The following is an 18,791-nucleotide window of genomic DNA, read 5'->3' on the forward strand; positions in this document are numbered from 1 at the left end:
AAGAACGTTTTGTGTGTGACTGTGTTTTTACACCCCATGTATAACGCTACAGATGTAGAATCTTCATTTTTTTTTAAATCACTACCGATCTCATAACACTATGGCCACTATCATTTTCTCACTAACAAAAAATTATGTCACAGATCACTTGACATTACTAGAGAGGTTCATTAATGGTTGGAAAATATATTAAATTTTGTGGGTGGCATGGAAATGAAGGTTTGCAACAGTTTAAGGTTTTCTCGGGGAAACAAACTTTTAAAGGCCTGCTTGAGTATTTGTGTCATTTTCATATGGTATTTGTTTTATATACAGTTTGTGCACTTATCTGTCTTTATTATGACCTAAATGGGGTAGGTACTGGTATTTTTAAACTGAGTGGTCCTAATGACAGAGTAATTCACAACTTGCCCCAGGTAGAGATGACATGAAAATTATTAGTTGGACTGAATCAGTTAGAAAAAGTTTTTCTTCTCACTTACGATGCCTCGGGAATGGAATAGCTTTCCTACAGGAAACTCACCTTCAAAATCAAGATTAATCCAAAACTTCATAAAGACTGGGTGGGACAAATTTTCCACTCACAATTCAACTGTAAAGGTAGAGAAGTATCTATACTTATCCATAAGAAACTCGTTTCATTGACACTATCTTGGACCCAAATGGCAGATATGTAATGGTCGTGGGAGAGCTGGTCCATCTCAGCTTAATACTGGTCAATATTTATGACCTGAATTTTGATGACAATCATTTAAAAAAATACAAAGCTCTATACCCCAACTGGATAGTCATCACTTGATTGTGTATGGAGATTACAACCTGGTGATGGATACTAATTTGGAAACAACATTTATACACATTTTGTGTATATCTACGAACATTTACGTTCGTAGATATACACAAATTTATAGACCCATGGAGATTTAAACTTCCCACCAAAAGGAATTATTAATTTTTACTCCAGCGTACATAATTCATTTTCCAGGATAGATTTTTTCAGGTTGATCCCTATTTGCTTAATGTCATCACAGAATGTAAATATGACCTAATTGTTATTTCTGATCACGTCCCTGTGAGTATTAAGGTAACTCTTCCAACCCAGAGACAAAAGTGGACATGGCAGCTTGACACACTCCTGCTGGCTGATTTAGACTTTGTGAAGTTTGATAGAGAACAAATAGATTTATTTCTGCAGACAAATAGGACTGATGGCATCTTAGCCTCAAGACTCTGGGAAACACTTGAAGCACATCTCATGGGACAGATTTTTTCTCTCTCCAGTTATATTTGAAAAATGAAGTGTATGAATATTGAGGAGCTCTCTTCAAAAATTAAGGCTCTGGACCGGTTCATATCTGGCTCTTCGACCCCTGATTTGATGAGGAAGAGAGTAGACTTACAAATTGAAATTGATCTCTTGCTTAATCAGTACTTGTGGTTCTATGAAGTGGGGCATAAACCTTCCAAAATATTAGCTAGTCAACTTTGTCAAAAAGCCACATACCACTATTACTTTACAAATTGTGTTACCTGATGGCTTCACAACTGAGGACCATCAAGCCATTAATGACTGCTTTAAAGACTTTTATTCTAAATTATACCCCTCGAATTCAATGCCTCATCACATTTATTTTGATGCTTTTTTTTCTAATCTGATTATTCCTACGATTGATCCTAATTCAAAAGAACGATTGGAACAAACTCTAACGCTGGAGGAAATTAACAATGCAATAATGTCCCTTTAGAGTGGGAAAGCCCCCGGCCCAGATGGGTTTCCAACAGATATTTTACAAAAAATATAAAGACAAATTTGCACCTCTTCTTCTTTGTAATGATATAAACAGGCTGGTCAAATCACTAAACGGGCAAAGATATTCCGGGTGGGGAGGAGCTAAGGTGGGTGGGCGAAAACAAGAAGGGCCAGTGGAACTGCGCCTTTAGAATCCTAAAGGAGTACAATCTCACCTGGACCTCCTCCACCTGCTGGGCCATAGCTTTCGGGTTCAGCTCAGTGGGACTGTTCTTGATGCAGAGGACGTTCGAAGCTAGTCTGCTTAGCTGAAGATTCAAATCCATGGTGGGTGTGATCGGATCCTCTGGAACATTCTTCTGCAGTTCAGCCTTGAAATACAGAGGCTTGTCAGAACAGACTTTTGCAAACAGTCTGCATGAGTAAGTAAGCTGGAAACAACGGTTTGGTAAACACAATGCCAGATCATATTCACATTACCTCTATGAGTTGACTGATGGTTCCTGTCCCTGAGTGTTGCTGTATCTCTGTGAAGATGCTATCTACAGCGGTTCTTTCTGATTCCTTCAGATCGGGATTCTCTGCATGCTGTGTTTCATGTTCCTGAGCTGAAAGCTGTTGGGAATGGGTTACTTCCTCTGGGGGAACATCAGATGATGATGATTCCTCAACCACCTGCGGTGATCCTGTCAGAGTCTCTTCAGCACTTGAAAGCACCTAGTCATTTTTGAACAAACAATAAATGAATAATTCAGGGCCATGTTCTCTGGAAACATTTTAAGAAGCTTTTGTCATGTATGTTTAGCGATGAATAATAAAAGTACCATGAAAACTGTATCATTTTACTAATACTGAGGGAAGTCCACCATGCCAAACTGTTGGTAAACCACCCATTTATCTTTTAGCTAATAAAGTCATTTGAGAAACTTTGTCATATTTGCAAATTCACAATCAATTTTAACAATACTGAAGAAACTCAAGCAAAAGAAATAAACAGAAATAACGTTTTCATACATTAGTTAGTTTGTTAAAATGATTCTGTTGGACCACAATTCAAAACCAATGTCTGATTTGCTTAATGTTCAGTACATTTGTATTTATTATCATTTCTGTAAGTTTCAAATTATTTCAGTGGCCATTGTGGGGCTTTGTTTGATTAACAGAGGGGTACTAACAATTTTCTCCATGACTGTATTGTATGAGCAGAATGATAAAAAGGACAAATGCTGCCTTCCAAGTAGCCAGGTTTAGATGAGTTTATTTCTTATTAGCCACTGTATGCTATTTAAGGTCAATGTTTGTGTTTTTTTACATCAAGCTTATCAGTGCATTAGACTGACTTACCTTTGACAAGTTCACATCCTGATGCTTCACTACTTCATCAGCAGTAGTTTGGATTTGGAGCTGTGCACTGACTGTTCTTTCTTCAGCCTCTCTCACTTCTCCATCAATCTTTTCTTTGCCATCTTGTGGATGTTCATCTGTTTGGACTGTATGGACCCAGCTTGGTTCAGACAGGAATGGGGTAAAGGTTTCTAGAACAGCTTCTTGGATTTTTCCAGATGCTGATTCATCAAGCTGAACTGTTGCTACTGTTGCATCTTGTCTTTCCTTTACTGAGTCAGACTTCGCACTTGTTTCGATCTCTGGCTGCTTTCCATTGTCTACAGATTGGACCTCAAATGGGTTCACAGGAAATTCCGTATTTTCGACAAGCCTCTCATAAAAGGTCTCCGATGCAACATCAGTGCCAGGTATTACTGGTTTGGATGGCTGTTCTGTAACACTGGGACCCTTATCTACTTCAGCTAATGCATCTCTATAGCAATCTAGCTGAGGGTCAGTTTGCCTCTCTTCCTTATTACCTTTTTCAGAATGCTCTGCTTCAACAGATTCTTCCTTATTCTGTTGTTTTACATTTATTTCTCTCATTGTAATGTCTTCAGGGTAAATTTCCAAAGGAATCAGATCTTTCTTTTCTATCACATTCTGGTCCTGAACACTTGTTTCATTCTGGTCAGTCTTTGGCATTTCTCCTGTAGTAACTAATGAAGTGGTCTGCTCCACCAAAGTATCTGGAAGTATCTCTTTCTGATTTAGGAGGAACTCTGAAGGCCTTTCCTGAATGGTTTCTGGCATATCTTGCTGAATCAGTACTTGTGGTTTGAAAGGACCTTGCTCAGTGGCACTTCTGTTTTCAAGCACTGTGTCTGTATCACATGATGGTAACGGTGTATGTTGATAGGAGATGCTCTCAGATTCATTCACAATCCCCATGGACTCGGTTTGTTGTGGTTCCTCTCTTGTAAATATTCCTGGCTCCTCTACAAACATGTTTTCATGCTCCTCAGCACTGGGTTGTGTTGCTGTTTGTTCTTCAGGCTCCATCTGAGGTTTCTCCCCCAGTTCTGGCTTTTCTCCAAGGCTCTTATACAAATCAGCTAATCCTTCTGTTGACATCTCAGAGTGGTCTTTTATGACCGTATGTGCTATGCCCAGCAACGGCCTTTCTTGTTCTGCTGTCAGAGGTTCTAGTGTTGTCTCACTTTTTCTTGGACTTACGTCTTTATCGTTTAAGCTTATTTCAATGACTTTTGTCTCGTGTGGTTGTATTGACTCATAAATAAGAGAACTGAGCTGAACAGAGTCACCTTCAGCAACGTTACCGAAACTGTGGGTACGACTTTCTTGCGTTTGCATTTCATTCATCTCAGCTGCAGCTTTCTCTGGGAATATAACTACAATTTGTTCAGACTGATTTTGTTTTTGAGCAAAATCTTTGGGTGTCTCTTTTTCTTCTTGGGTTGAGGTGATTTCACGATCTTCTGGACCGCTCTGTATATCTAGTTTTAAAACACAAACTTCAGTCAGAATTTGAGATTCGTCCAAGGTAACAGATTTTGCATTATCCGTAGGTGTCAGAAGAGCCGGATGTTCCTCTGGAATGGTGTACTTGTTTGCCGTTTTGGTTTCAATCTGACCGATTTGTTCATGCTCATAAAGGCTTATTTCTATATATTCTGTCTTGTGGTCCAACACTGCTTCTGAAGCAGAAGGCTTAGTTTCATCTGAAATTTGTTCACCAATACCTTCTTGAATATTAGCTTCAGCAGGCTCCTTACTTGGCTCGTGTCCTGTGACACATGTGCCATCGGTAACGGCAGGACTGGTAGCGATTTCCAGGTGTAAAATACATACAGGTTCCTTTTGAGCAGACCCTTCTTCCAGCATCACTTGTACACCACTTTCAGTTAGCCCTTTAGATCTTTCCTGTGGTGTTTCCTGCTCAGACTCTTTTTCCTCACTCACAGTTCCTCTCAGTTTGACATTTTCATCCTCAGATGATTTTATTTCTGTCAGCTCTGTCCTTCCTTCTTGAGACAAAGAATACGTACAAGCAGCAGAGCTACTTCTAATGGAAACATTTTTGTCATCAGACCCTTTGTCAGGTTGATTTAGCTCTATCTCACATGTCTGACTGATCGCTGTGCCAGGCACATCAAGAATCAAAAATCTCCTCTCGATTCCATCTGTGTTTTCCCATAACTTTTCAATGTAATCAGCTAAGTTTGGTGCATCTGTAGAGTCAGAGGAAGAAGAAAGCTGCACTTTGGAAGGAGTATCCAAGTCTCTTTCTGAAGACTGAGTAATAGTTTGTTGTGGAGACTCTTGGGGTCTATGCTCAGATTCCTTATATGACGTTACCGGAATGGAGTTTATGTCTTCCTTGAGCTCTTTAGTAGGAGAGCTTATAGCACAAGTTTCCACCTGATGGGGAAGAGAATTTGCTTCATCCATAAATCCTTCACTTGTGTCAAGAACAATTGTGGCCACTTTCTTTTCTTGTTGATTCTGATCTTCCTGCACCTGAATGTCACTTTCTTCGCCTATTTCACTGTGTTGTTCTACAGCAGCTTGACTGTCTGTATTGTCGTTTTGTGTCGTTGTTGTGAGTACTTCTGTAGCTGGAGCTGCTTTAGTTCCATCAAAGTCTTTAGAATTTTTTGATTCGTGTTTTGTTAATGGAATCTGTTTTAGCTCCAGTAAAACACCTTGTCCTTTGTCCTCCTGCGCTGTTAAAATAGCTTCACCACTTTGACTTTGAGTTTCAGTTTCATCATATTTTACTACAGTTTTTGACTCAGTCATGTCTGGGCATTGTTCATTGACCACTGAAGTGGTTAGCTTTGGTTGCTCTCTGTCCAGTGATTTCTCCTCGTAAGAACGTTCTGGGTCAGCTGTGGAATGTTCTGTTTTTGCAGGTGTAAGGAACTCATATTCTTCCTGATCAGTGGTAGGCGCATGTGATTGTGGAGTTGATGACACTGTTGGTTTGTCAAGTTCCTTCTTAGTTTCTTTTATCTTCAAACCACCAGTCTCAAGAGCCATAGTGTCTGGTTGTAAAGCTGTGGAAACATCTGTAGAGTCAGAAGAAAAAGGAGCCTGTGATTTAGAAACTGTGTCCAAGTCTCTTTCTGAGGATTGGGAGGTTGTTTGCTGAAGAGCTTCTGTGACTCTGTGCTCAGACATCTGGACCCTTGTGTCTGAAGTTTTGTATGGCATTATTGAACTGGCTGAAATGTCAGTCTCAGAGTTTTCAGCATAAGGTGAAGCAAGGGTGTCTACTTCATACAATGGACCACTGCTGGTATGCATAAATTCTTCATCTGCATCTAGAACAATTGTGGCCACTTTCTTTTCTTGTTGATTCTGATCTTCCTGAACCTGAATGTCACTTTCTTCACCTACTTCACTGTGTTGTTCTACATCCGCTTGACTGTCTGTATTGTCGTTTTGTGTCATTGTTGTGAGTACTTCTGTAGCTGGGGCTGCTTTAATTCCATCAAAGTCTTTAGGACTATTTGATTTGCGTTCAGTTAAGGAAAGCTGCTTTAGTTCCAGTACAACACCTTGTCCTTCATCTTCCTGCGCTGTTAAAATAGCTTCTCCGCTTTGACTTTGAGTTTCTTCACATTTGACTACAGTTTTTGACTCAGTCATGTCTGGACATTGTTCCTGTACCACTGAAGTGGAGAGTCTTGGTTGCTCTCTAAAATACATCAGTTCAGCAGCAGCTTCAGCTATCTGACTGTCAGAAGCTTTTGTGTCCAGTGATTTCTCCTTGTTAGAAGGTTCTGGGTCAGTTATGGAATGTTCTGTTTTTGTAGTTGTAAGGAACTCATATTCTTCCTGATCAGTGGTAGGTGCATGTGATTGTGGAGTTAAAGACATTGTTGGTTTGTCAAGTTCCTTCTTAGTTTCTTTTATCTCCAAACCACCAGTCTCAAGAGCCATGGTGTCTTGTTGTAAAGCTGTGGAAACATCTGTAGAGTCAGAAGAAATAGGAGCCTGTGATTTAGAAACTGTGTCCAGGTCTCTTTCTGAGGATTGGGAAGTTGTTTGCTGAAGAGCTTCTGTGTCTCTGTGCTCAGACGTCTGGACCCCTGTGTCTGAAGTTATTGAACTGGCTGAAATGTCAGTCTCAGAGTCTTCAGCACAAGGTGAAGCAAGGGTGTCTACTTCATACAATGGACCACTGCTGGTATGCATAAATTGTTCAGCTGCATCTAGAACAATTGTGGCCACTTTCTTTTCTTGTTGATTCTGATCTTCCTGAACCTGAATGTCACTTTCTTCGCCTACTTCACTGTGTTGTTCTACATCCGCTTGACTGTCTGTATTGTCGTTTTGTGTCATTGTTGTGAGTACTTCTGTAGCTGGGCCTGCTTTAGTTCCATCAAAGTCTTTAGAAGTTTTTGATTCGTGTTTGGTTAATGGAATCTGTTTTAGCTCCAGTACAACACCTTGTCCTTTGTCCTCCTGCGCTGTTAAAATAGCTTCTTCACTTTGACTTTGAGTTTCAGTTTCATCATATTTGACTACAGTTTTTGACTCAGTCATGTCTGGATATTGTTCATTGACCACTGAAGTGGTTAGCTTTGGTTGCTCTCTAAAATACATCAGTTCAGCAGCAGCTTTAGCTATCTGACTGTCAGAAGCTTTCGTGTCCAGTGATTTCTCTTTGTAAGAAGGTTCTGGGTCAGCTATGGAATGTTCTGTTTTTGCGAGTGGAAGGAACTCATGTTCTTCCTGATCAGTGGTAGGCGCCTGTGATTGTGGAGCTGATGACACTGTTGGTTTGTCAAGTTCCTTCTTAGTTTCTTTTATTTCCAAACCACCAGTCTCAAGAGCCATAGTGTCTGGTTGTAAAGCTGTGGAAACATCTGTAGAGTCAGAAGAAAAAGGAGCCCGTGATTTAGAAACTGTGTCCAAGTCTCTTTCTGAGGATTGGGAGGTTGTTTGCTGAAAAGCTTCTGTGGCTCTGTGCTCAGACGTCTGGACCCCTGTGCCCGAAGTTATTGAACTGGCTGATATGTCAGTCTCAAAGACTTCAGCACAAGGTGAAGCAAGGGTTTCTACTTCATACAATAGACCACTGCCGGTTTGCATAAATTGTTCATCTGCATCTAGAACAATTGTGGCCACTTTCTTTTCTTGTTGATTCTGATCTTCAAGAAGCTGAATTTCCCTTTTATTGCCTACTTCACTGTGTTGTTCTACAGCTGCTTGACTGTCTGTATTGTCATTTTGTGTCATTGTTGTGAGTACTTCTCTATCTGGGGCGGCTTTAGTTCCATCAAAGTCTTTAGGACTCTTTGATTTGTGTTCAGTTAAGGAAATCTGCTTTAGTTCCAGTACAACACCTTGTCCTTCATCTTCCTGCGCTGTTAAAATAGCTTCTCCGCTTTGACTTTGAGTTTCTTCACATTTGACTACAGTTTTTGACTCAGTCATGTCTGGACATTGTTCCTGTACCACTGAAGTGGTGAGTCTTGGTTGCTCTCTAAAATACATCAGTTCAGCAGCAGCTTCAGCTATCTGACTGTCAGAAGCTTTCGTGTCCAGTGATTTCTCCTTGTTAGAAGGTTCTGGGTCAGCTATGGAATGTTCTGTTTTAGCAGGTGTAAGGAACTCATATTCTTCCTGATCAGTGGTAGTTGCATGTGATTGTGATTGGGATGTTGTTTGCTGAAGAGCTTCTGTGCCTCTGTGCTCAGACGTCTGGACCCCTGTGCCTGAAGTTATTGAATTAGCTGAAATGTCAGTCTCAGAGTCTTCAGCACAAGGTGAAGCAAGGGTTTCTACTTCATACAATGGACCACTGTCAATATGCATAAATTCTCCCCCTGAATCTAGAACAACTGTGGCCACTTTCTTTTCTTGTTGATTCTGATCTTGGAAAACCTTTGTATCTTCTCGGCTGATTTCTTCTGCAAGAGTTTGATTGTCCACGCTGTCATTTACTGCCTTTGCTGTGAGCATCTTGACGGCTGTGGTAGATTTAACACTATCACAATCTCCTGTATCATGTTTAGTGACTACATCAGTGTTTGTTTCAGTAGCACATAATGACTCTGGGCCTGCTGAAGGCTCAACTCTTCCCAGTTCTTTTCTTATTTGTTTAGGCTCAGTTTCTCCCAAATTAACATCTGTTTGCTCCATGGAAGGTGACAGTGAGAATTCCTTATCATGCTCCTCATCTGTTGGTATTTTATTGTTATTTAACTGTTCTAGAGGAAGCTTTGGACCTTCTGACCTCCCTTTGATTGATAAAAGCTCAGTTGACTCAACTACTAAAATTTCACCCTGTCTTTCATCTACATGTGCAACCAAAGCCTGCGCTTCACCTTTGGTTTCCCTTTCCCTGTATTCAGTGAGATTATTTGGCTCCTGATTGGCTGATGGAGTTTCAGGTTGGCTTGGAACAACAATGCCTATTTGCTCTGTACAACTTGGATATTCTGATTCTTCTGTGGTCTTGGGCAAAATTGAAGTAACATCCACAAGTGTTTCATTTGTTTCAGTGGCCATCTGTGGACCTGAAAAGGACAGACTGTCAGAACCTGTTAATTGGGTTTCATGCACAACTGCACCTTCTGTTTTCTGATCACTTCCGAAACCCTGTGTTTCCTCCTTGCTCAAATTTTGTGGAGACATGACTGGACTCTTTGACCTTGTGGTTGGGAAGTGCTCAGGTTCTCCCTGATCCGTAGTATTTTCACTTTGAACTTCTTTTTCGGTTTCAATTGACTCCAGGCTGTAAGTTTTCACAGGGGCAGGCTGGATAGCTGCTGAAGCATCACTAATCACTGATTTTGTCTGAATTGGTATGAGCTCTGTTTGTGTTAAAGTTGCATTCTCAGTTCCTTCTGAAGATTTTTGTCCTCCGGGTTCCACTAAATTATCCTGCAAAGCCTTTACAATAGGGTCTTGCAAAGGTATCAAGCTTCCTGAGATCCTTGTGGTTGGTAAAGGCTTACCGTCTTCCATAAGAGAAGGTTGAGTCGATCGTATGAGCTTGTCTGAAGATGAAGACTCTTGAGCCACAGATTCATTCTGTTTTTGTTCAAACTGAAGAGAGTGTTGACCTTCAGGCTCATCCCTCATCTGAAGGGCTTGTACAAGACTAAGTTCTGTTTTCTTTGACGTTCTCTTGGGTGGCAGAAAAGTACTTCCATTTTGCCCCGTAAAGGTTTCTTTGGCTGAGTGCTTTATTGATTCTTGTTCAGTTTTCTCAGAATCTACACCTCCCATTGTATTAGCAGAGTAAAATGGCGCTGATGTTATAGGAACTTCAAGGCTCTTTGAGTTCTGCCAACTTGGTAAAAGTGCAGTTTCTTCTACAAACAGTTGTGGTTGCTCTTCAGAACTTTGCAAAGACTTGTCACTAACTGGCTCAGGATGGCTTTCTGCAAAGGTTTCAGCGGTATGCGCCACAAGTATTTTTTGACCCTTTGATCTTCTTTTGGTAGGAGAAGGTTTATCCTTCTTAGCACCAGCAGTTTCACTTGCTTCTGATTCTATGTGCACATTTGGAGATTCCAAGCTGGTTGGTATTGTCTTATTATGCTCTGGTTCAAGCTCTGTACTTCTACCCTCAAAAGCAATTTGCAAAGAAGTTGCCGTTGGGATGGCAGTCTTTGACTTTCTCCTAATTGGTATGGGCTTCAATTCTTCCCCATGGCTGACTTCAGTTTGCTCTGTTTGTGCTATTTGTTGTTCGGTATATTTAGGAGGAATTTTGGGACTCTTTGGTTTTCGTCTGGGAGGCAAAACCTGTCTTTGCTTCAAAGGAGACATGTCACCGTGCTCTGTAGTAAACTGTGGATCAGACAACAAACCTGTGTCTTGTTTAACATTAATGACTTCAGGTGGCGTATTCTCAAAAGATTCCTGGTTCTGCTCAGATTTAGCTTCTGTTGTTTTTGAGAGTACTATTTGACTCCTGGCCTCACTAGTAATTGGTTCATCCTTGGTCTCTGGCTCACTGCTTGCACTATAGTAAGTTGTCCTAGCTTTCCCCAGTTCAGTCTCCACCTTTGTATGGACAGGTTCTTTTCCGGTGTCTGGTCTCTTTGATTTTCTTCTGGATGGCAGTGGTGATGTTTCTTCGCAAGTGACACTTTTTGAGACTTCCATGACTGATTTCAAACTGAGTTTAGGAGTATGAGCCTCAATCTGTATTTCTTCCACTGATGGTTCGTCCTTAACAGATGTAGATTTTTCTGCTAAGGAAACACTTTGCTTCTCATGGGAACGCTTGTTTTTGCGAGGGGGTGGCACAACAGTGGTCTTTGTCTCCCCCAGATTTACATGAGACATATCTGAGGACTCAGCATCAGGCAGCCGTTTGCCCCTCTGTTCAATTTCCTTTAATAAAAAGGAGAAGATTTAGTTAAAATTGAATTTTTGAAGTCAAATTAAGTTACTCTGTTTAGGGTAAATCACAACATGTTACAGCCCTCTTACAAAAAATGTATTTCAAATAAATTTATGAAATGAATACCTTCAAGTTCTGAGTTAGAGATGCCATGTGTATGTCCACATGTCTGAGCATCTCAACGCACTCTTTCTTAAATTTCTCAAACAAATCTGGGGTCAGGCAGGCTGTTAGAAAAGTTTGATGAGAAAGTGCTTCGTGCATATTGTGCTGCAGCTTTTCACCTTCCTCTAAAGTCCCCTGAAACCAAGAGGAAAAAAGAAACGTGTATATTTATGCACAAATCTGTGGGATACACTTTACATGTCTGACATGCTACATAATAGCATCCATGATGATGCAGAATACTAGGTATGACTTGACAGAAGATTATTAGTAGTGCATCAAAGAGAGAGAGAAGACCTGCAGAGAAGAAACCGAGTCAGACGGGTTGCTGTGGCTCCACTGTTGCATAGCAGAAATGCAGTCCTTCAGATAATGAGCTGTTTTTGTAGAGCAGGCCCCCTGGTGATCACTTAGTCGACACTCCAAGCTGTCAATGCAGGGAAATAAAATGTACTGCATTTATTATTAATTATAAATGGTAAAGATGAGTAAGTGTAAATTAAACTCATAGAAAGAAAACATGTTCAAAAAACAACGTGAAACAAATAAAGATGACTTTCTATTGTTTGGTGTAAAAGGCTGGTTCACACACCAGGATCTTAAAATAGTCGGCCGATTTATAAAGCCTGAGAGACACCACACCTAATGAGGTGGGTTAGACAGTCTGCATGCTTGTTTGTTCTCGGAGAACACCACAAACGCTAGGATATCGACCCAAGACAATTTGACATGTTGAATATCTCTGATTTTAAGAGACACGCCGATAATCGTCGCCTCTCGGAAGGGGGAGATTGGGGCAAAAATCGGGCTAAAAGTCATTGCCGTGTGAACCAGCCTTAAGTAGTAGAGATCCGGGTGAACCAATGTGTTGTGATTCTGGCATGAAGTTTAAAAGGACAATAAACTGCAATAGAGAACTTCAGGAGAGCAGCTCAAAACTCCCACTCAAAAAACTTTCTAGTTTTAGGACTAGCTGTAGATTAACTAGTGTTAACCAAACATTAGTTCAAAAAGTGTGACCCAATTGACCAGTTCGACTTCTGCTCCAAGGATAGCACCTGAAATTTGGCTCTACAGTGTGACGATGACAAGTATTATGTTCTTTGTTTAGATGTATTCATGTAGACTAGTGGCCTTTACTAAACAGCAATTTGAAGAGCGAAGGGGAAGATGTGCAGAAAATGGCCTGCGACCTGGAATCAAACCTAGGACAACCGTGTAGAGGGCTATTACCATTGCACATGGTACACCTGTTCTAACAACAGGGCCACCTAGTGTCCATTTTCTATTCTATTATTTTTTTTCTGATCACGCTCTAATGAACTCAATAAAAGGTTAGCTTCTTCCCAGGATTCCAGACAGTTGATGAAGTCCATCTTGCTCTTCACACACAGAAGGTTTCCAGAGCCAGAGGAAGCAAAGTTCTGATTCTCTGCTCCATGGACCCAATCCCAAAACCTCTTTAGCTTGTTTAAATAGTTGTTGGCCCATTGGAAATGATTTTGCTCTTGGGTCAGTACTGTTGGAGGACTGGCATGGAGGTCTTCGGCAGTTTACTGTGAAACTGAAACCTCAGGAGCTGCAGCTACCAAGTCTTCCTGCACAGCCTTTTCAGTCAGTTAAAAGTTTCTCATCACCTTCTTCTCACAAACATCCTCAGGAACTTTCCTCACTTTTTTGTAACATTTACCTTTTTTGTTTGAACATGACAATTTCCTTGATTTCATGATTCTTTAAAGGTATAGTGGATGACTTTTCCAGAAATGTAAGTAAGAAACACCCAAGTCCTTTTTTGAATAACTGCACATGCGCAAGAGGGATCGCGTGAGAAAATCTCCCATACACACTCTGGTCTTATTTCTGTCTTCTGAGGCCTTCCTCTTCTTCTTCTCATAAACATGATATAAACAGTTTGATTCTCGCAACTCTCAGCCATTTTCAAAGTAAACGGGGAATGTACGACAAAAACCGAAGCACACTGGATAAATAAACACTAGAAATGCTGATGCGCAGCAAGCAAGTGGAAACTAGCAAGGAATGTGAATATGCTAGCACATTTGTATTAGGTGAGCACATCACAGTCACTGGCATGTAAGTCAACCAACAGATGAGATGATCCTCCCGGAACTCGAAGACAAAGGAAGATCGTCCACTATACCTTTAACGTGCAGTAAAAAAATCATCTGCATCAACTCAGGTATCTAAGGTGTTTTATCACAGGGACGTCTCATGCAACTCATCAAGCCCTTGATTAGTTGTGTGCATTTGTAAACCAGATGTGCTGATTTCCAAATGTATGCTGCTATGAAACCCCGCGCTCTCTCTTTGCTGACTGCCGGATATAAGCACCAGCCCCCCGTGTCACTGCAAGGATATGCAGGTACAGAGGATAGATGGAGGGAGTGAGGGATGGACGGCCAGGTGAATTAATGCTCCTATGAAGGATTCTGTTTGAAGGCTTCAATTACTGAGTCCAAATCAGTCACTCAAAGTTGTATTTCGTACTCAATTCAGTCTTTGTAATGTTGCCTTTATTAAGCCACTCAAACTGATCTCAAACTGAAATCTCTTATCCAGATTCCTTTATCAATCAAACCTAGAGACATGATAAGGTTTTATGGTTAAGTTCTCCTTGGGTATTCCAGCTTCCTCCCACCATCTAAAAACATGTATCTGCACATTACCCTGTGGTGGAGTCACACCCTGTTTTCTTTGTCTTCTCTGCCCAGCTGGCAATGCAACACATTTTTGTGTAGAAACCATACATGAGCTGGATCCAACCAATAACCGTAACCTGTTGTGGTAAATCAACCTGGTTGGGTCAGGACCCGTCTCCAGTCTTAACCCAGACATCATTGTTTTCTACTCAGCAGGTAAGTTCATTTGACTTTGCATCCCTCCAGCTTTTTCGTGAAAGAACAGTTGAAACAGCAGGAAAAGGTGATTGTTTGTAAAGCAGGGTACCTGGCATGTTGCTGACACAAAGATGAAACCAAACTGACAATCTCTGGAGGTAACTCGCTGCTGAACGTCGCTGACTTTACTTCTTGGTACAGATCGTGAACTTTGACACCCAAATCCAGCAGGGAGTTCTCACAGTTCTAAACCGGGAAATCAAAAGTCACATTAGTCAACATCAGCACCGTTGGAGAAGAACATTTGTTTGCTAATTTCTTTCAGAATGAGCTATTATCAATGATAAAGGCCTTTTTTACAAGCAGAGACAGATCCTACCTGAAGGCTGTGCCAGTGCTGCTGAAGCTGAGCGATGTTGTTCTGTGGTTCGCTGTAACTGAACGCCTGGTCCAGAGAACGCAGCTCCCACTGCAGGGCAGCTGCTCTCTCCTTCAGCTCCTGGGATATCCGGGCCAGCTCACGGTCCATCTCCTCCAAACGCATTTCACAGGTGGTCAAGTGCTCCCTCACCTCCTGCTCCGAGTTGGCACACAGCTCACGGAGGTGGCTGACCTCCAGGGTGATGGCATCCTGACCTCCAGGTGTACAGAGACTCAACAAGCACCCCTTGGCAGAATCCAGCTCTGTCATCTCTCTCTGCTCCCTGTCAACGGTCTGCAGCAAAGCCTGGAAATGGACAACAAGGAGAAGTCAAGGACATCCAGACTAAAAAGCATGCAGAGGTGAAATCCTGGGAGGTTATTTGTGACTATTATGCTTGAAGTAAAAAAAAAAAAAATCTATATGTAGGCATAATGGGTCATATGTCTCACATGGCCAAAGGTTTTACAGCTTCAGTGATCTGATTGGAAATAATCAATAACAAAGAGCTTGGAAACAAAAAAGGATGCCGTCTGCAGGTTCTAGACTCAGTTTATGCAGAAAGAGTCCAAAGGAGGGCCAGACGCATCTCCACTGATCCCACCCACCTAGGCAATACGCTGTTTGCCTCTCTTCCATCAGGTAAACACTTCAAAAGCCTCAGAGCCAAAACAAATAAACTTAGAAACAGCTTCTTCCCAAGAGCTGTGAGGGCAATCGCCCCCTGATGGGAGACTGCAGTCCAACGCTTTAAAATCACCCCACTGTTACTAATCCATCATACGTTACAATCACTTTAATGTTATTTCTTACTTGCACAATATCCTGTCAGAATATCTAGATGCACATTGCTGAAAATGAAGCCTCAAATCATCATTGCACAATAAGCACCTTATTACCTCATTGTCTGTTATCTGTGACTCACGAAGGACATTTAGTTCATACAAACTTTTGAATCTTCATTTTTTTATTTTTTAATCTCTCTTCAACGCTATAATAGAAAAAAAAACACTGTAACCCTTGTTTTTCTTATGTGTACCCTTAGCCGGAGTGGCCAAAAGAAAATTTCACCACAGTAGCACCTGGTGACAAAGAATCTTTAAACCTTTGCATCCTGAAAGATCTTTTCACTGTATTCTTGAAACAAAATGATCAACTTCTTCATGTCAGTGCAGTCAGTGGAGGTGTGAAGGAGGCTAGCTGCCATCCCTGTCAACCTAATTAGCAAACTGATCTACGGAAAGGTGGGGCAGATAGTGCGTTTCAAATCCTTGTCGTGTTAGTTATAACAACCTCCGGACCATGTAGGAACCCTGGATGATGGGCAGCAGACGACTGATGCATAGCTATTCCCTCCCCCTGTCTGGTCGCAATATATGCAACAATCTGTTCAGGAAAGACAAGACGTGTGATGAATCCTCATCTAACCCATTTATGGGGTTGCTTCTCATCAAACGGACTAGGTTTTCTCCCAGTTCTGTCCCAAAACACTGCCATGAATGGGTAGTGGGAAGAAAATGTGGTCCAAGAGCAACTTCTAACAACCCAGGAACAGGTTGGTGATGATCTGTGGGTGTTCCACCATGACGGAGCAACGTGTCACCAAGCTAAAATCAGAACAACGGCCAAAGATCCGAACATTAGTGGAGTTGACCTTCTAGTTACGTCTGAGTACGCAGCTGGAGAAAAAGAAGGCAAACAAACAGAGACAAACTCCAGAAAATAATGCCCTGCTCTCCTGAAGTGATGAAGAGGAAAGCTCAACAGTGAACACACTAAATGTGCTTCAGTGCTAAATCATTCAGCCAAAACAATTTATTATATCTGAGGGGTAAAAATATTAATCTGATTAATTAAATTCTTAGTATCCCAACAAAAAATAAACAATGATATTAACCTTCAGCGTGTTGACAGCATTGTGAAGGCCATGTCTGTCTGCAGGGGCGGGTCCCAGGCCTTTAACCTGCTCTCTCAGCCAGTCCTGGGCTGCTTCATGCTGCTCAATAAGCTGCGTGCACTGCCGCTCCGTCGCTATACCCTGCTCCAAGTTAGCCACCGCATCCTGAGGACACAAAGGTATTTTTCTGACTGATACAGCAGCTGTGTTGTTAACCTCCAGTAATGTTCATCTTTTGTCCTTGTTAAACTCACAGTTAGCTGTGTTAGCAGAGCAGGGATGGCCTCCTCCCTGGCTGCCCAGGAAGCATCGGTCCAACTCTGGTCCTGTGTGATCTCATACAGCTCTTCAGCCTTAAAATAAACAGTCATATGGAACGTTGCTTTCTGATGAATGAAACGTTTTACATCAGCCGAGCCCTCTTCGCTGTGTTTACCTGTGCGCGGACATCAGAGAGTACAGGAGCTAAGGCCGTGGTCTGGTCCAGGAGGGTCCGGGCCTGCTCTACAGCCTGTCTTCGCTCGCCCAAGCCTGGCCAGGGGAATGTCTGTGGAAGGCTGGATGTCTGCTTCTGGATCTCAGCCAGACGGGCCTCAGCCTGCTCTTGATTATGCTCGCAGGAAAGCAGGCGATCCATAACACCCTGCAACCGTCTACAGGGTGGCAGGTGGTATGTAAAAAAAAAAGAAAATGAAATCAGAAATCCTGGATCAGACTGGATGAATCAAGAAGAGTTAAAACAGTCACACTTTCATGGCCTCAGTAGTAGAGTTCCACCTGCAAAACCTTGCAGTGATTCTGGCCACTGCATGATTGATTACCAGGAACTCTTGATCTCATCTTGATGGATCTGGAAATATTGGGCGTGTTTTTAGCATCTCTCGCACAGTTGTTTTTGTAAGGCTGACCACTTTAACCACAGGAATCATGTAAAGATGCTCCAAATATAAATAAGTTAATGACCACTTATGGCACAAAAGCTAGAAACCCTGCTTAGATGCTTTTCCTACATCTCCTGATTTATTCTTAAAAAGAAATCAGAAATCAGATTTTGGTTTTGTGTTTCATTTGAATGTTTGTTGTGTACTTTAAGCCAGTGATGGTGATGATAATATTAATCACACCTTGTATTTCCTGGACACTTTAAAGATGCTCAGGGTCACCTTAAATCATGAGCATCGATAAAAAGCCACATTCTTTATATTGATAAAAACAGCAAAAACACAGACACCATAAAACTGCTTTTAGTCTTTTATTTATCTTTGCAGATCTCTTATTCTGATAATCTTTGTCCTTCCATGCTGCATTCCATATACTTCCTGTTTTTGCTATAAGCCACTTTCTGATTGTTTTAGGCTACTTTAGGTTTTGTCATACTAGCCAGTACGAAGCTTAGGTCCTGGTCGTTCCCTGTAGCCGGGGGTTTTCTCTCAGTAACCAGTTTCTCTTTTTCCTTATTTAGTAACCACCCTCCCAGCATTGGGAGCACCTTGCTTCCTAGACCCAGAGTCAGATCTAATATGATGCTCCATTTCGTTTTGTATTTTGTTTCTGCTTTTGGAAGATCAGTTTGTGCATTTTCAGTACTTTTCATCACTTAATACCGGAGATGCACCGATCCGATACCCAGAGCAGATATAGGCTCTGATATTGCTAATTAGCTGGATCGGACATCGGATGAATGATGCCGATCAAGTCATTTCTTTTTTTTATTAATATCATACACAGCAATACAGTTTTAGCAATATGGTCACTTCAATGCTATGTTTGCAACGCCTGTTACGTCATCACGCAGAGCACACACAGCTACTGATGAGCAAAGAATGAGCAACATGGAGGAAGCGCCGGACCGAGCTAAAGTTGTTAAATTCAATACCACAAACTAAATTTCAGAGGGACTATTGTCTCCCTTAGCATGTTTGCTCACATTTATCAGTATGTCGGCACAACAAGCGACATGAGGACACGAGAAAGTTTGTGGA

General features: G+C 41.6%; 2 protein-coding genes across 2 annotated transcripts in view; both read right to left on the minus strand.

Moving 5' to 3' along the window:
- The window catches only part of LOC118556603 (nesprin-2-like), a 60,599-nt gene extending 54,656 nt beyond the window's left edge, over nt 1-5,943 (minus strand). Inside the window, exons 1-3 of the mRNA XM_036150978.1 lie at nt 3,095-5,943; nt 2,231-2,467; nt 1,966-2,121 (exon numbers count right to left, since the gene is read on the minus strand). Of these exons, the coding sequence (XP_036006871.1) occupies nt 1,966-2,121; nt 2,231-2,467; nt 3,095-5,899 (3,198 nt within the window). The 5' untranslated portion in view covers nt 5,900-5,943. The remainder of the gene's footprint in view (nt 1-1,965; nt 2,122-2,230; nt 2,468-3,094) is intronic.
- A 6,008-nt stretch (nt 5,944-11,951) lies between these two features.
- Nucleotides 11,952-18,791, minus strand: part of LOC105920728 (nesprin-2) — an 82,188-nt gene continuing 75,348 nt past the window's right edge. The window contains exons 50-55 of the mRNA XM_036150518.1: nt 17,246-17,462; nt 17,064-17,162; nt 16,810-16,974; nt 14,871-15,218; nt 14,601-14,737; nt 11,952-12,089 (exon numbers count right to left, since the gene is read on the minus strand). Coding sequence (XP_036006411.1) covers nt 12,047-12,089; nt 14,601-14,737; nt 14,871-15,218; nt 16,810-16,974; nt 17,064-17,162; nt 17,246-17,462 — 1,009 coding nt within the window. The 3' untranslated portion in view covers nt 11,952-12,046. The remainder of the gene's footprint in view (nt 12,090-14,600; nt 14,738-14,870; nt 15,219-16,809; nt 16,975-17,063; nt 17,163-17,245; nt 17,463-18,791) is intronic.

The sequence above is a fragment of the Fundulus heteroclitus genome, chromosome 19 (genome assembly GCF_011125445.2).
Source record: "Fundulus heteroclitus isolate FHET01 chromosome 19, MU-UCD_Fhet_4.1, whole genome shotgun sequence".
Lineage (NCBI taxonomy): Eukaryota > Metazoa > Chordata > Actinopteri > Cyprinodontiformes > Fundulidae > Fundulus > Fundulus heteroclitus.